Source organism: Ochotona curzoniae, unplaced genomic scaffold, assembly GCF_017591425.1.
Source record: "Ochotona curzoniae isolate NIBS_2020 unplaced genomic scaffold, NIBS_Ocur_1.0 contig_1, whole genome shotgun sequence".
Taxonomy (NCBI): domain Eukaryota; kingdom Metazoa; phylum Chordata; class Mammalia; order Lagomorpha; family Ochotonidae; genus Ochotona; species Ochotona curzoniae.
In genome coordinates this window covers 5444789-5462943 of record NW_024464918.1, presented here as the reverse complement: position 1 = coordinate 5462943, position 18155 = coordinate 5444789, and the positions used below count along the sequence as shown (strand labels likewise).

General features: G+C 42.7%; 1 protein-coding gene across 1 annotated transcript in view; it reads left to right on the top strand.

The window, feature by feature from the left end:
• Nucleotides 1–18155, top strand: part of DOCK2 (dedicator of cytokinesis 2) — a 387891-nt gene that overhangs the window by 137675 nt on the left and 232061 nt on the right. The window contains exon 26 of the mRNA XM_040982635.1: nt 1285–1433. Within this exon, the coding sequence (XP_040838569.1) occupies nt 1285–1433 (149 nt within the window). The remainder of the gene's footprint in view (nt 1–1284; nt 1434–18155) is intronic.

Below are 18155 nucleotides of genomic sequence, written 5' to 3'. Positions count from 1 at the left end.
GCTCCTTTTTTTTTTTTTAAGATTTATTTAGTTGTATTGGAAAGAAAGATTTAGAGAGAGAAGGAAACCTTTTTCATTCGTTGGTTCACTCCCCAAATGGGAAACTGAGCTGATCTGAAGTTAGAAGTCAGGAGTTTTATCTGGGTCTCTCACATGGTTATAGGCTTAACTTGCTGCACCATAGTCCCAGCCCCAAGTCTTCTATTTTGAAGGGGAGTATAGTGCTGAAACTTGTGTAGGGCTTCAGAACTTTCTGGAAATTACCCAATACAGCAATACCAACAGAGACACCATTATCTGCCAGCGACTTAATTTATTTAAGATGAATGCAATGTACATGAGTATGAATGTGGAAAATTATTAACTTTTGTGCTATTTGTACCAGTGGATTATGTTGATCAAAAAGGAAATGGCTAAATAAGCAAGTACATGTAATGGAGAACACTTCAGAACAGTTAAAAAAATTAAGCTTTTCCCATATGTCATAACATAGTAAGAACTCTAAGAAATGCTTATGAGTGAAAAAAAATAAAGATGCTGAGCACCCCTTTTATAAAAATAAGTAAATGGAAGACATGGGGATAGCCTTATACTTACAAAACTATATAATAGAAAATAAGAATTTAAAAAAGTAAAAAATAATATGATTCTGTGTTTCATACTGAAATATAAGTGTGTGGAGTTGCATGAAAAGATCTTGGAAACTTTTAGCTGTAATATTTTATAATCTAAATGAAAAGCGAAATCAAAAGAATGAGAGACAGGAAGAGAGGGAAAGGAGAGAGGGAGAGAGAGAGGAAGAGAGGGAGAAGGAGAGGAAAAGAGAGAGAGAGAGAGAGAGAGAGAGAGAGAGAGAGAGACTTTCTATCTATTGCTTCAGAGTACACATTTCTATAAATCCTCACAGTGGCCCAGATGAGGCGGGCTGAGCTGGGATGCAGGAACTCAGTTCAAGTCTCCCATGTTGGTAGCTGGGGCTCAACCGCTTGAGCTAATACCTTCTGCCTCCCAGGGCACATTAGTAAGAAACTACGAAGCTGCAGTGAAGTCCAGAGCTAAGACTTGAACTCAGACATTTCAATATGGAATGCAGTCATCTCAGGTAGCTTGTTCATCACTATGCCATATCTAATATTTAGGATTTGGGGGGGGGGGGTTAAGAAGAATGTATTCATGAATTACTTATTTAATAGAAAATTTATACATGGTAAATATAGATCTGTGTCTATGCACATACATAAAAACTACAGAAATCCACATTCCTGTGAACTACCTTCCTTGTAGAATGCCGGGACATTCTACTGCCCGTCATCACCAAGGAGCTGAAGAAGTTGCTGGAGCAGAAGGATGAGGCACAGCACCAAGTCCCAGAGAAGAAGTGCTGCGTGGAGTTGCTCAACAGCATCTTAGAGGTCCTCAGCTGTCAGGATGCGGTGAGTTGTCATGATAATGTCGCTGTTCCAGACTCAGAGTAGAGCTCAGTTGATTAAGTTCTAAAATATTGATGCTGATGAATAGCTGCTGAAGTCTAAAGATAAAAGCCCACGGCTTCTGCAGGCCTACTTTTCCAGTTACTAACCCTCATCGCTGTAAAGGATGGCTTGGGGATGGAAGTTAAGCATGTGGTGATCTCTTACCATAGGTCTTGTTGGGTCAGCTTTCTCAGACTGTACGTGTGGAAATTATCGCAGCCTTTCTAGAAGGATTTTCAGGTTTACTACAGCCCTGGTTTGAAGTAGGAGGATTAGCTCACAGACTCGAGTTTTGTTTTTCCAGTTGTCTTCTGGAATGGTGGAAGTGGTCAAGACTCTTTCTGGTTGAACAGATTTCCTAGGTGCTGGATCCAGTGTGAGGATGTGGAGTTAAGTGATGGTTGAAAGATGGCCACAGTAGGGAAGCTAGTGTATGGTAGGTGGAGGGGGAAAGCATCTGCAGGAGATAATAAACTAGACAGAGCAGTGAATTTAAAGAGGGAAGTAAGATTCCTGATTTGGCTCATGTTTTGTTGGCACTCCATCCTCCCTTGTCTAGCATCTAGGAGTACCATGCTTATAGATGGGACTGATTTTAGGGGACCAAAACAACCTGAACAACCAGCAGACATCTAGGTAATTATGATGTGAGCATTGCTCTTCCCTCTGTTCTGTAAGATCCTCAGAGTTTTCTGAATGTACTGCATCTGTGATTCACTATAAATAGACAATTGCAGAACTTCTATCCCATCATCAACCATAATCAATTTCCTGGTATATAGTTTCTCACTCATGTCTTTTCCTTTCTATTCTTACCATCTTTTTAAACTTTTTTTTTTTTTTATCATTTTCATAGTAAAATTCTCCTTCCTCCCTTCTTTCCTTCTTATGACAGAAAGAGCAAGAACAAGAGAGAGAAGAGCGAGAATGAGAGAGAGAGAGAGACACCCTAGAAAGACACTCCCTTCCATTGGTTCACTTCCTAAATGCCTACAGCAATTCCTGCCTGGAGCTGAGGGCAGGAGCCTGAAACTCAATCCAGGTCTTGTGTGTAGTTGACAGTGACCTAATGCTTTGCTTCCGCCTTCCACAGTCAACATTACATGGAAGCAAAGCTGGAATCAGGAATCAAGGCAGATATTGTGCCCAGACACTCCAATATGAGATGCAGACGTATTAATGACTAGGACAAAAACAGCCTCCCCCTTCTTTTCTTGTTCTTAGGTGGGTGCAGAAGTTGCTTTGTTCATTCATTCACTCACTCAGAAATATGTTTGGTGCACCAGCCATGTGCTAATCATTGAAAATCTAAAGGCATCATCTCTCTCTTTAAGGGAAATCGATGCAGATCTGCAAATAAGAAATGGAGATATAGAGGTTGAACATCAGTAGTATGAAAACCAAAATTCCATATGCTGCAAAACTGAAACTTCTTGGGCACTGACGTAACACCCCAAGTGGATAATTTCATACCAGGAAGCTCTGTTTCATGTAGAAGATTATAAAAGAATATTGTCTAACATTACCTTCAGCCAAATAATTAAGCTTATATGAAGAATAGATGCATTTTGTGTTTGGCTGTGGGTTGTCTCCTCAAGATATTTTGTTAGATACATGAAAATATTCCAAAATTTTAAAAAAAACACCTAAAATCTCAAGCACTTCTAGTCCCAAGTATTTTGTGTAAAATATGCTCAGATTGTGATATAATGATGAAAATCAGAGTGCAGACTAAGGGTATGAGAACTACAAAGGACTGTGTATGTGTGCGTATGTATTTCTGTGTGTATGCGTGTGTGTGGGGGGGTAAGCCTCTTGTCAAGGAAGTGTTTGGAAAGAAGGTGAGTAGTTAATGATCACGGATGCTCCTTATTTACTGTCTGCTAGGCATTGTGTTAAATGCAATCAGGTATTCTCTATGCCAGACTTCTTCTCATTGTGTAGGTGAAGAAAAAATCCACGGACTTAATTAACATTTCAAGGTCATGTACAAATAAATGTCAGGGTCAAATTTGCAACCGAGGTGGACCAGCCCTCAGTGTCTGTGTGATCACAGGGACAAGGGTATAAGGCACAATCTTTTCCTTCCTAACTCTGTCTTTTTTCGTGGAAAGAGAAAAATACCTGAGAGTTTGCATACTCAAGAGTCAGTTGAGGGATGATGCCAGAAAGATGATGGTGTGATAAGTTCTTTTACCAGAATCTATTAAACTGCTTCCGGTCTATGCTATTTGCTCTTTTTAAAATTTCTCATTTACTTTTAATTCCCAAACTACTACTTACATAAGAGGTAGTGAGAGACAGATGCAGCAGATGCCTCCATCCATTGCTTTGCTCCTTAAGTGTTCAAATTGTGCAGTTCTGACATGGGCTGTCTGAGGTTGTGAGCCAGTAACTTGTCTTTTTTAAGATTTAACTTTTTATTTGAAAATCAGAGAGAGAGATTGAGAGAGAGAGAGAGAGAAGGAGAAAAGGAGAGAAGAGAGAGAGAGAGATCTACTATTTGCTGGTTTACTCACCCAAATGGCTGCAGTGACTAGGGTGGCCCAGGATGAGTGCTGGTCAGAAGCTTCATCTGCATCTCCTTGTGGATGGCAGGGGCCTAAGCACTAGGGTTCTCACCTGCTGCTTTCCCAGGAGCACTGGCAAGGAGCTGGATTGGGAGTGGATAAGCTGATTAGAATTGACACAAATATGGGATTGCAGCCAGTGTCTTAACTCACTGCACCACAGCCCAGGCCCCTTGTCTTAGTTTATTTATAGTAAAGAGGAGAGAGTTGGCCCATCATTTCTGCAGTAACATCCTGAAGAATGTTGCCTCTTTCTGTTAATCCAATCGGAAGGGCTTCTTACATTTCAGTAATGCTTAGCTCTATTAATTGGGGAACTCTTGTGGATGTTTGGGAATATGCCAGTGGATCCCACTTTGAGGAACTCAGTTATTTTGGGCTGGCTGCCAAGTTCCTGATTTGGATAGAAGGATGGCCCTAACCCAGTTCATTTGTAAAGCAGATGCTGAGGCCCACCCGTCGCTGGGGAATGAACTCCTACAGTTCTGCCCTGACAGCTCATCATCATTTTTGTGCAGCCAAGAGCACTAGACATCAGTGATAAGAACCTGCTGTCTTACACCTATGGTGCTGAGGTTTTAGCCCAGTTGTAGGAGGCTCTGGAGCTTCCCTTGGGAGAGTGTGGTCTCTGCATGTGTGTGGCACGGAGCTACTCTTTACTGCCTTTGACGGGGAATAAGTCCACCCCTTCCCGGGTCAGCAGCTGTCTTGCTGGGAAAGCTGTGAAATGTCATTGTCACTACTGAGTTCTCTGCAAGATTTCAGTGCTTTTGGTGAGCATCACACGTCAACCTCGCCCACTCATGATGACGGAAACTGCCCTGTTTAGGAAAAGGCCCACTCAGTGACCATGAATACTTGGTGCCAAACTGAACATCCAGAGGCCAAAAGTATTTAATCCCGGTGGGTCTTGTTTGAGTATGAGAGGACTTCATGAAGTTCATGGAAAAATGGAATTGAAAGAATTTCTTTTGGCACACCAAAAATTTGAAATCCATGCATAGTTTTTCACAATATGCATTTCTCATGAACTGTCAGAATGCCTTTTATATTCATGGATTCTATTTTAATTTTTAACAAACCAGTTTTATTTTTCAAGTTTTCAATCAAGCAAGTTCAAAACTCAGCATCTATTAATAACATGAATCTATTCATACAGAAATTATAATTTTGTATACTCAATAAATATCCACACAGGTGTGCCTTAATAGAGTGTGTGCTTTTAAGACTTCTTTCTGGGAGAGGGGGTGCTATTGAAAAATGATTTTAAATTTTATTTATTTATTTTTTTAAAGATTTATTTTATTTTTATTGGAAAGGCGGATATACAGAGAGGAGAGTCAGAGAGGAAGATCTTCCGTCCGATGATTCATTCCCCAAGTGAGTGCAACGGCTGATGCTATGCCGATCCGAAGCCAGGATCCAGGAATTTCTTTCCAGGTCTCCCACACGGGTGCAGGGTCCCCAGGAGCCTCTTCCGGGTCTCCCACGCAGGTGCAGGGTCCCAAAGCCTTGGGCCGTCCTCTACTGCTTTCCCGGGCCACAGGCAGGGAGCTGGATGGGAAGTGGTGCTCATATGGGATCCCGGGCGTGCAAGGCGAGGACTTAACCACTGCGCCATCGCGCCGGGCCCTAAATTTTATTTTTTTAAATAATGATTACATGATTGATCAGGGTGGAAAGAATCGAGGTTTAGGGAAAATTGGGTAAACTCATTGCTTCCAAATTTGCTATTTCTTCTTTTGTTCCTAGGGGATGGGGGAGACAAAAGGGGAACCACTCACAACTTTCCACACGTCCCAGTACCCAGGGAGGAGGAACCGCCACCTCCTATCAACCCAGAGTCTCAGTGTGTGCATATTCCAAGGATTCTGACCAAGTGGCTTGGATAGTTCTGAAATGCTGCCGATTTCACTGATCTGAGGATGATGTCACCCGCCCAATGTCCGTTGGCTCCATTCACCGATATTTGTTGCGGTCATTGTTTGTTTGGGATAGTTGCCCAGTTGGTTCTGTTCTCCTTCTTCTGCTAAAACACCAAAATGTACAGATTCTTAAATTTCACATCATCCGGGGAACTTTTTAGTTTTTAAACATTTATTTACATAATTATTTGAGAGATAGAGAGACAGAGATTGGGGAGAACTCCCACCCTCTGGTTCACTCCTCAGATGGGCTTGCAACAGCTGAGCCAAGTCAGAGCCTGGGTTCTCACATGGTGACAGGAGCTGAACTACTTTATTGCCTGTTGTCTCCCAGGGTTTGCATTAGCAGGAAACTGGAACCCCCAGTGGAACTGGGACTTGAACCCAGGCACTCTGACATGGAGTGCAAGCATCTTAACTGACAGATTAACCAGTATGCCGAAATCAGTGGTGCCTAGGCCCCATTCCTAGCTATTGTGTTTAACCTAGTTTGGGGTAGAGGAGCCACTAACCCATTTCCATATCTGGCACTCAGGATGAAGAGCCACAGTTCTATTGCAGAGTATCTCAAACTCGAGTGTATACCCCAGTAACCCAGAAATGCTGTTCAAACACACCTCCGATCCTTGGATCTGGAGAGTGGCTCTGTCTGTGATGCGATGTACTGGTGCAGGACTGGCACTTTAAGAACCACTGCTTTAACGTGGTTCTGCTTGCTGCTCTTCAGTGTTCACTGACAATGAAGAACAGCTGGCCTCATTCTCATTCCTTTACCTTCTTCATTTAACAGTCCTTTCTAGTCTACAAAATCTAGCATCTTCTAATATGCATTTAATAAGCCATAAAATGGCAAAGACTGAATACATTTATTTTTAGTCATGAATTGATTTTTGTTAGAGGAATGGGACGTGCAAGAATCAACTTTGGTTTCTATAGCGAAGTTTCTCAAAATTGGGAATTCGAAGGAAGAGAAAAAAGTAGAGAGGACAACTCCTGGGATAACTGTTATAATTTTTCCCCTCCTGATTGGATCTTCTCTGCTGATAACAAAGCTGTTTTTCACTGAGTCTTACTTGGCACCATGGAGAGGCCCATTGTCCTGCCTCAAGCATAAGCTATGTCCACCTACTGAAACCATTGCCCAGGGGTACAACCTTGTGTGGAAAGTTAGCAATCATAGTGCAGGATACCAAGCTTTAGTTTGGGAAGTGCTAGATGTTTGGGGTATGGAGAAAGACGCTTGTCCAGTGACTGTTCTTGTTTAAGTAATTACAGCCCTGTATAGCAGGCTTACCTAATTCTTTACAACCTTAGGAGGCACATAGCTCCAGGAGAGGTATCTGCTATAGCCTGGATATTGATTTTTTTTTTAAATGATAGTGTTTAATTCCCTCCCCCAGCTTGCAGGAGTTGCACTTAACATATGAAAGGGAGCAGCTCCTAGGAAGGATGAAAGGCCTGACTTCTGCCTCTGTTACCTCCTTTTCTCCCTCTCCCTGAGCATGTTTAGTTGTCAACTCCAGTTACATTGAAAGGTGGTTTCACATTGGCTTCATTCTCTGCCTCCCTGGCTGCTGAGTAACTCATAAAATTTAATTTTGTGCCAGAGCCGGAGGGAGTTAGTTCTTTTCCCCTTCTTAAAACACGATTTTCCTTTTTATGTTTCATTCCTTTAAGAGAAAGGCGAGTCATCATTTTGTCCCCTGTTTAATGATCCTGAAGTGGGTAAGGATGACTCCTGACTCTGAAGAAGTAATGATGTGGGTTGTATCTGAATAAGGGAAGTAGGGAATGCCAAAAATCACCTTTTGAAATAAAGACAGACAGAAAGAAACAAATAAACTTTGAGTCTATTGAGCAAACCTGGATGGTTTTACCAAGACACTCAATCATGAATGATTTAGGAGTTCATATCTATTTATCTATCTACCTATATACATATATATGATTTATTTTATTTATTTGAAAGGCAGAATGACAGAAAGATGGAGGTAGAGGGTAGATTTTTCACTCATTCATTCAGTCTCAATTGGCTTCAGTGTTTGGGGGTGGCCCTGTCTGAAGCCAGGACTCAGGGACACCACCCGAGGCTCTCACATGGCTGGCATGAGCCCAAGTGCTTGGATCATCATCTGTCGCTCTTCCAGTTGCATCAGCCTGGAGCTGAATCAGGACTGGAACAATCAGGACTCCAGTCAGTGCTCTGATACAACATAGAATCAGAATCTTAACCTGCTGTGCCACAACATAGGCCTTAGTAATCCTAGGAATGAATGGATGTTTCCTTTGAAATGATATAAAGAGGGGTTCTGGTCTGTCTGGGCCCATTATTTTCTTTGATCAGGTACTGTGAGTTTTCCCAAAGCTCCTAGAGGCTAGAACTGGGGTGTTAACTACAGGAGCAAGTCAAGGAAGAGACGTTGGGGCTAAAGAAGTAAATGTCAAATGCATGAGAGTTAGGGATTGGCTTCATTTCTTCATGCCCTCCATCTCCCCAGATAGAACTAAGCTGTTTCTTGAATATGTGTGTTATAGATTGAACAGGATTTAGCTCTCCAAATTCATACAGACTTTTAAATCCCTATGATTAATATTTATAATGAACAGGTTAATGTTAATGGTTGATGGGTTAGAATGGAGGCCTGATCCAATTGTAGGATCTGAAGCTAGGGCTTTTTGGAAGTGACTGCATTGGATTAGATTTCTGGAATGCAGTTGAAATCATGACGTCAGCATAGGCACAAAGACTGCAGAGACAGTGGAAGAAAAGTGTCTTTCTCTGCTTCCTGGCTCGCTGTGTGATTGCTCTTCCCACACACTCCATCATGGCCAGCTTCCTCTGGAGTGCAGACTGATGGCACTGCAGATCTTAAGCTGTGATGTCCAAACTGAGTAATAAAGTAAACCTTTTCCTTTAGGAAGCTGCAGTGAGGTATTAAAAAAAAAAACCGCCTAACATCATATTCACACTGACAATTTAGCACCTACTGCTTTGAGTTACACTCTCCTGTGTGAGCACGCCTGCTTGGAGCTCTGAGTTCAGAGACTTTCCGCTTTCAGCCTCACCTTTCACCAATTCCTTCAGTACTCTCTCATTCTTCAGTTCCACCAAAACCCTTTCGATGCTTCCTATGGGCAGCACTCACTTCTGGGCTGCTGCGCATGCTGTGTGCATTGTCCGGAAGCATTACCTCTGTTCCTTGCCCAGCTGACTGCCACCTAGTGCTCAGAAGTCAAATTCAGTGACACTCTTGCCAGGAAGACTTCTCTCATCTGCTACCCCATCTCTTGTGGTTCTGAAGGCAGCTGCTGTCTTCTCCATCACAGTTCCTGTGTTGTTACTTTCCTTTGAGGACTTGATTCTGCCAATACATCTAAGAGACAGATCACCTGTTATCTATGTTTCCAGTTCTGTCCACACCACAGTGCCTGGCTCATGTGGCTCTGAGAGTGTGATTCTGATTTGAACGCCGGGGACTTGTTCTGTCAACAACGATGGAAGTAGCCGATGAAGGAGCAGATGAGGACCTGGTGTGATGGCTCAGGGGCTAAATCACGTCACCGGGGCCAGGTTCCCATATGGGTGACAATTCATGTGCTGGCTGCTCCACTTCCCATCCAGCTCCCTGCCTGTGGCCTGGGAAAGCAGTAGAGGATAACCCAAAGCCTTGGGACCATGCACCTACAATGGGAGACCTAGAAGAAATTCCTGGCTCCTGGCTTTAGATCAGCTCTGGCCGTTACGGCCATTTGGGGGATGAATCAGCAGAGGGATGATCTTTCCCTGTGTCTTTCTCTCTGTAAATTTGATCTGCCTTTCCAATAAAAATAAACAAATCTTTAAAAAGAACAAAAAGAATGAGCCAATGGGAACGAAATTTTAGTTTGGTTCATTTGCAAAAGTGAAGAGACGGGAATTCCCTGCCATCTGCGTTCAGACTGAGTCAGGTCTCCTGTTTTTTCTACCTTCCTCCCACTTCTGGGAAAGTCTGGGTGGAGGCCGTTTTGAATGTGGAATTCCCCTTGAACAAATCCCTTTGGACAATACTGACCGGTTTACATTTCGTTGGAGAAGCGAGTGATTCCCTTTACCCCAGCGATTCTGACCTTGTTGGAGGAGCTGTATTGCTCTCACAATTCAGTGAGCTCCTCTTGTTAAGGGACAAGCAAGGACGTCTTGGACTAGGAGGAGCAGACCGGAGGCTGATCACTGATGTCGGAACTTGTTTACTTGTTTCGTTATACACAAGTTTGTTTTCTTTACAGCTTTTCATTGTTTTCTGTGCTGTTACATACATAGGTTAATATCTACCTGGCAAAAGGAAGGAAGGAATACATGTGTGAGTATGAGTCGCCTAAGAACATTGCGGGACTCGAGTCCCTCTGGGTGCCTTCTGCTCCGAAGAGTAACAAGGTGTTTTCTTTCCTCTTTTTGTCTGGCTTTGATGTCAAGTAGAGAGGGTTGATTAAGTCACACCCTTCAGTATAGGATCCATCCTTTTCTTTGTTTTATGTAGAGCTATACCTTGATGTTGTGGTTGTGTGTGGTTTTGGCCAAGCTCTAGAATTCCATCAAATTGGTTTTATTGATATAATTGACTCTTGTAGGTGATTTGTGAATCTGATAGGAACTTGTCTAAGACAGAGAAGGAACTCAACTGGACCTGGCAAGGGTTAGTTTTTGTAAGGTAGTTTGAGCTGAAATAAGAGATAGGAACACAGAAATGCAGACAGCTTAACATCAGGCTACATTTCTTGAAAGGGCTAAAGTTAAGGTTTTTGGTTTTTTTTTAACGATTTATTTATTTTTATTGGAAAGGCAGGTTGTACAGAGAGGACTGAAAGAAAGAAAGCTTTTCCATCTGGTTTGCTCCTCAAATGACCATAGTGTTTGTAGCTGAGCCGATCAGAAGCCAGGAGCCAGGAGCTTCCTCTGAGTCTCCCATGTGGATGCAGGGTCCTAAGGATTTGGGTTATTTTCTGCTTTTCCAGATCTAAGCAGGGAGCTTTTTGGGAAATGGAGCAGCTGGCAGATGAGCTGGTACCCATATGGGATTCTGGTACTTGCAAGAGGAGGACTTTAACCATTGGAGCCATTGCACTGGGCTGAAGGGATTTATACAGGCTCAGGTGGGCTGGTCCTTTTTCCTTTGATTCCTATAACTTTGATTGATTCCTGTAACTTTACTTTCATCTGATCTGTTGGCGCCTGGTACAGGAGCTCAGTCAAAAACAATGGCCTCCTCTAATCTTATTTAAGAATTTTTACCTTCTATCCTATCTTCTACTCTTACCTCCATTTCTGTATAAGTGATCTTAATGTGCATTTGTGGTTCTGGGTGAATGTAACTTTAACACATATTCACACAGACGTGAAAGCATCGTTGGTACTGTCAGTGTCTATGGCTGTAGTGCCTGAGCAGATGTGCATTGTTACAGCACCTCTAACGTGCACCTGCCATGACCATCCTGAGCTCTTGGTTCTTTAATAATCTCAGACAGCCAAGATGGAAGGAAGACTGCTGGTGCCTATGTGCATTATAGTTTAATTCCCAGGAATCAATACCACCCTACAATAGCAGCAGTGTTTTCCTCCAACTTTCTTTTGTTTTTCAAATGAAAGGCAGGGAGGTAGGTTTGCTGAAATGTTTCCTTCTTGGTGCATTCCAGGGCCCCAAACTTAGGCGTTAAAATAAATGAGAATCTGGGCCCAGCAGTGTGGCCTAGTGGCTAAAAGCCCTCACCTTGAATGCCCCGGGATCCCATATGGGCGCCAGTTCTCATCCCAGCAGCTCCATTTCCCATCCAACTCCCTGCTTGTGGCCTGGGAAAGCAGTCGAGGATGTCCCAAAGCTTTGAGACCCTGCACCTGTGTGGGATACCTGGAAGAAGTTCCTGGTTCCCAGCTTTGGATCGGCATAGCATCGGCTGTTGTGCTCACTTGGGGAGTGAATCATCAGATGGAAGATCTTCCTCTCTGTCTCTCCTCCTTTCTGTATATCTGACTTTCAAATAAATAAATAAATTTAAAAAAAAATAAGTGGGAATCTTGCACCTTAAACTGTATTCAAAGCCATTTTATATTTTTACCACTTTTTCCAGCTCTGGCTTTCGAGAGGTTAAATGTGCACTTCCTAGACCACTGAAATGGCTTCCCCTGGATGATGACAGATGGTGTACGCTCCCTATGCCTTTAAATGCACACAGGACTGTCTCACACATTCTCTGATCACCATATGGCAAGGTAGATTTTCTTATATCCATTTTATGAGTGGGAAAGCTTAACCTCAGAGAGAGATGAGGTGACATTCCTAACTAATACAGAGTTAGGGAAAGCCACAGCCTGGAGGAATGGCCCTGTCTCACTCCAAAGTCAAGAACCTCTTATACCTCTCTGCCTCCCACCTTGGGGAAGAGAGTAGCGCAAGCTGTGGTGTCAGCTCACGTCCATGGCCACAGAAGCTTAGAGAGCTCCTATCATGCGCACCATTTTTGTTTGTTTCTTTTTTAGCAGCGAGCGAAACGTAGGATAGTTGCTGACACTGGTTCTTCTTGGCTATGGAACCTTGGAAGCCATTTCACCTCTCTATAAAATTGAGGGTTCTATTTCTCCAGGGGTGTAGGAATCACAGCAAATAAGAACACCGCTTGAGACATGCAGTACCTCCACACATATTCCAGTTCCTCCTGTGACCCTTCCATGATGCTCCTAGAACATCCATTTCATTATTTACAACAAAACAAGGTGCAGGTTCCCACCTGGGAGCATGGTAGACAGTTGTTGAGCCTGGGGAGGACTCCTTAGCACTATGACCCCTAAAGGGTTTGGAAATTTTATGAGGCAGTTGTTTAATAATTGCCATTATTAATTTTTTTAAAATAAATCGGGTGGACATTTGGCCTAACTGTGAAGATAACAGTTGTGACACCCACACTGGAGTTCCAGGGTTGAAGTCTTGGCTTTCTGCTAAGGTGAACCCTGGGAGGCAGCACACAGTGGTTCACCTGGTTGGGTCCCTGGTACCCAAGTGAGGGTCTTGTATTGAGGTTCCTGGCTCACGATTTCAGCTCCTGCTCAGCCATGACTGTTACAGGCATTTGGAGGGTGACCCCATAGATGAAGGTTCACTCCCCCTATTTCATTTAGTCTCTCTACTGCTCCAATCAATAGAAACTTAGAACTTACAAACTAGCAATGTATTAGAATAAAAGGTGATGTTAGATCCACCGATCACCCGTGAAGGAACACTGTGTAGAAAAGAATTTAGATGGCTTTTCTTACAGGGAACACCGATCATGGGCCTTCCTTCCCCATGTGGCACAGAGACGTGCAAGGCAGTTTTAAACCGCCCGTGACATGGACGCCAAAGCAGGGGTCATTCAGCCCTTATTTGGTGGGGAATGTTTCTGGTGTCCGTCATTGGTACAGCAGTGATTCTGATGCCTGAGGGGTGCGCCAGAATTCTGCCATCCCTTCTGGGTCCTAGCCTGAAGGAACAGTGCTGCGCTGGCATGGCTGTAAGCAGGCTCCGCCCTCCTCCGGTAGCCACGGCAACCATCAGGCAACAGAAGCAAAACTCGGAAGCTTCCTAATTATTGACTATATTTTATTTTCTGAGAGGTATGAATAGTATTTAGTGCTCTGCCACTGTGCCTTGAAACAAACCATGAAGGCAGCACTCAGGCTTTAGAAATCCGCAGACATTTTATACCCAGCTCCCAACCCTTTTTTTTTTCTTTTTTTTATCCTGAAGAGTCAATTGGCAAATATGTAGCAGCACATCAGTGCCAGGGACTCAAAAGAACTGTCAAATAAATAAATAAATAAAACAAAACAGAACAAAAAAAAAAGGCAAAAAAAATACTCCCCCCCCCCCCCGCCCCGCCAAAAAAAAAAAACCCAAGATAAGCAAGAGACCCAGGGGAACTGCCTGTGCATTCTCTTTTTCCTTCTCCCCAGAGCTCTGCTTCAGCTTCCAGATAAGGGCCCTCTTGGGACTGGCCACAGAGAGTAAACTCAGGGGATGCAGTCATTTTAAGGCAACTTAAATACCCAACTTAAACAAGGAGAAGAGCTATGATCTATTTTTTTGTTGTTGTTGTTACAATTGTTATCGATTGCCAGTAGCTTTTTTGGTTCTGGTGCTAGGAACTTTGAGGTCTTATGTAGGCCAGTGAGCAAAGAGCTCTTGTCCTGCGGTAGGAGTGGGATAAGAATAAGGAGTTGAATAGGGCTGGGTTTGATGCTGTGGATTTGTAATGCTTGAATTTGATACCTAATATCATAGATGTAGGGAAGAGAGGATTAACAGGAAGATTTGTTTCTAGCTCAGCAGATTTTGAAGGTACATGAAATTTATAAAGTATTGAGTTACTTTTGATTAACCAAACACTATGAAGTGTCCATCGTTATATTAAAGAAACATGGATGGTTACTATAAGAAATGGGCTGAAACATGTAATGACAAATACAATATTTGAATAGTCCTTCATGGCACAGAGAAATACAATGACTTCACAATGGAGAGACTGTAACCAGATGAAGACGGGAAATCTTTTTTTTTTTTAAGATTTATTTATTGGAAACTCAGATATACAGAGAGGAGGAGAGACAGAGAGGAAGATCTTCCGTCCGCTGATTCACTCCCCAAGTGAGCACAATGGCCGATGCTATGCCAGTCCGAAGCCAGGATCCAAGAATTTCTTTCTGGGTCTCCCATGCGGGTGCAGGGTCTCAAAGCTTTGGGCCATCCTCGACTGCTTTCCCAGGCCACAAGCAGGGAGCTGGATGGCAAGTGGAGCTGCTGGGATGGGAACTGGTGCCCATATGGGATCCTGGTGCATTCAAGGTGAGGACTTTTAGCCGCTAGGCCACTCTGCTGGGCCCAGAGGAAGGGAAATCTTGAGAAGGAGACACATCAGCGTGACTGCCCTTCTGGTTGGACACGTTGAGGAGGACACAATTTCACTTTTGGTGAATTGTGCCCAAAATGTATAACCTCAATATAATAATGAAAAGGCTCTAAACAAACCCAAGTTGAACAGGACAAAATAGTGGATTTAATGTACTTCCAGAGGTAAGGTCACAGAAAACCAGGAAATACTGTCATGGATTGGAGGGGACTTGGGAAATATGATAGCTCAGTTCAATGTGAGAGGCTGAATTGGACCAAGAACCAAAAAGTTACATTGGGAGGATAGCTGATGTTAGAATAAGATCTGTGGTTTCATTCACAGCACAGTAACTATGTCAGTTTCCTGGTTTGACAATGATACTCGGTAATGTAAGATGTTAACATTATGATACTAGAAAAACATGTTTAGAAGCTCCCTGTACTATTTTTGCAACTTTTCTGTAAATCTGACATTATTGCAAAAAAAAATTTAAAGCTTATGATTATAGTACGTAAGGTATGATTACACTCTTTGAAAGAAGTTTGAAGGTCAGTTGTTCCTCCAAGTGCCTGTGAACCAATATGAAGGTGTGTTGGTGGACAAGGGTTTCCCCTGTAGAATGAGTTAAGACAAGATCTACAGGTACGACACACCTTACTAGAGAATTCCCTTTAACTGCCCAACCCATTTGAAGCCAGCGCAACCCACTACTAAGTGAAGACTTAGGTGACTACTATTAAGCTAACTGTGAGCATGGACTAACCAAGGCTTTGGACTGGGCTGTGAGAACTGGAACTACCTAAGAAACTGACATGTTGTCAAGGTTCTCACAGGCTGCAGCATTTCACGAGGGCCATTTAATAGTCTTGCCCATGTGTCATTTCCTAGGCTAGGGTGCTGGTCTTAGAATTTCACCTGATCTTTGTCCAGCAGGCTTGAAAAAAAGGGGGTGATTTGATATTCATTGCTTACTGAATGGCCTTTGGGTCATTAATTCTCAGGAGATCCACCTGGAAAATTGGAAGACAGCTTTTGTTAATGGTTGACTAGACCTGTTCCCCATAAAGTTAACAATCCAATATGCTCTTTTCCATCACTGCCAGATAGAAATATTTCTTGAAGTGTTCTTCAATATTCGTTTATCTGCCATGACCAAAGTCTAAAGGAGTTTGCCTACAGCCAAATCCATGATGGTCTTTCCACCTGTGCACCCTTCTGTTCTTAATCTCACAAGCCTTCTGCATTCTTTGCAGGGTTTGGAAGGAAGTAAAACATATAAAGCACTTGCGTGTGAAAGGGTACAATGTGTAAGGGGGCACCAAACATTTGGTGATCAAGAGAAATTATATTTTAATATGAGATTGAAAAATCAGTAGTTTGATATTTTATTCATCATGGAGTTTTTATATTAATTTTATTTTCTAAAATGTTGCATTACACTTTGTCTTGATTGCTTAGTAGCTTAGCATTCCTTCAACTTTGCACTCCAGGAAAGCACCTCATTAAAACTGGTCACCAACAAAGCTGGGCTTTGGCCAAGGAACAGGTGCGGCAGCTTGCAAGAGTGGAAGAGGTACCTCTGTGTTCTACCCAGAGACTGAAAATTCCTGTCTGCAGGGACCCTCGCATAAAAGCACTAATTGAAAAGAACAGCCATTTACACTCCAGACTTTCATTGGGCCAGCTACTTGCTCTCCAAAAATCATCTCTAGCCTACTGTTTGAATTAAATCTCCCCTTCACAGCTGGGAGGTGTGAGTTCAAAGCCCACCCATCAGCAGAAAAATAACCACTATGCTTGGCCCAGGTTACTGTAACTGAGGGAACTATAGCTTTGATTTACTCCACTGGTAGAAATGTAAATCCTTAAGTGAGATGTGTTAAGCGACGAAGGAGGCGCTCTATTTTTAAGGATACTTTTGATCCACAGCTCTGTATGTAGTGACCCTGCTGTCATATACAATCCCGGGGCTGTAGCCCACAACTGCACAGGGAAGCTTACAACAGCCCATCTAAAAATTCTAAAATGAATATTTTTCTCAGAGAGTTTTTTTTTTAGGTAACTTTTGCCTTAGAGATAAGCATAATTGATTGTAGAAGACCAGCCTGGAAAAATAAAAGCTTTAATTTCAGCTCAGTTTCTCCAAACCAATTAGGCACATTAAAGTCATCTTTGATTCTTATTTCCCTTATCCTGTATCTGGAATTCAAATTCAGATTTTTTCCCTTTAATCACATTTTCTGCTGTGTTCTCTCTCTCCTCTCTCTGTCTCTCTCTCTGTCTCTCTCCTTCTCCATCCCTCTCTCTCCACCCTTGTCTCTCTCTGTGTGTAGCAAGGCCAGTTCCTTGCTTTCTTACTTTTACCAATCCTTCAAGTCCCTTCTTCTTTATTATCTACCTTCTTTCTTCCATCTGGGAGGTACTTTGTCCTCCTTCTGCCTGTGCTGTATAGCTCCAGCTGCCGGTTCACAGCTTCAATCTAGCCCACAGAAGTGCTGAAATTAAAGCCACAGCCATGCAACTTGCTATTGTTTTCCAGATGCCAGGATTCACATACGAACATTAGCTGTATTGCCCTTATAGGAATCTGTATTATGACTCATTAGGGCCAAACCTTGCCTTTCCTAAAGGTCTGACCCAGTTTCCCCTTTTATTAAGACAGTACCCTAGACTCATGTAGCTCTGTATTAACTACTTTGTCTATTGCATCCTGAGAAGTTTTTTACTTTACCATACATTGTTACACTTAATTATGTGCAATTTTACCTTTGCTCTTGTCATGTTAGAACTTCTCTGTCACATGTTGAGATAAGATTAATGTTTGGTTGCTGTTGTTGTTATTTATTTTTTCAACTCAGCAATTTCTTCTTACTTGACACTCACTAAATATAAACTAAGCACTTACTATTTGACACGCACCATGCTAGTCATTGGGATGCAAAGCTGATGAAGACAAGTCACTCAGTTTCTAAACATCTCCTGGGGACTTTGTTTCTCAACACTGGCAAACTCAAGTCCTTAGCTTAAATAGTTGAGTTAATAGTCCAGTGGCATACCTTAGCTCTCTCCATGCCCGTGTGTGTGTGTGTGTGTGTGTGTGTGTGTGTGTATGCTTTGAGAGTTTGACAATGACAGATACGGGGAGCTCCTATGTACTTGTTCATTCCACCAATATATGCAAAGGCTGTAACTGGGCCAAGCCAAAGGTGGGGCCTGAGAAGTAATCAAGGTCTTCCTCGTGGCAAGGAATAACTACTTGAGCCATTACAGGGACCTTTCAGGGATCACAGTAT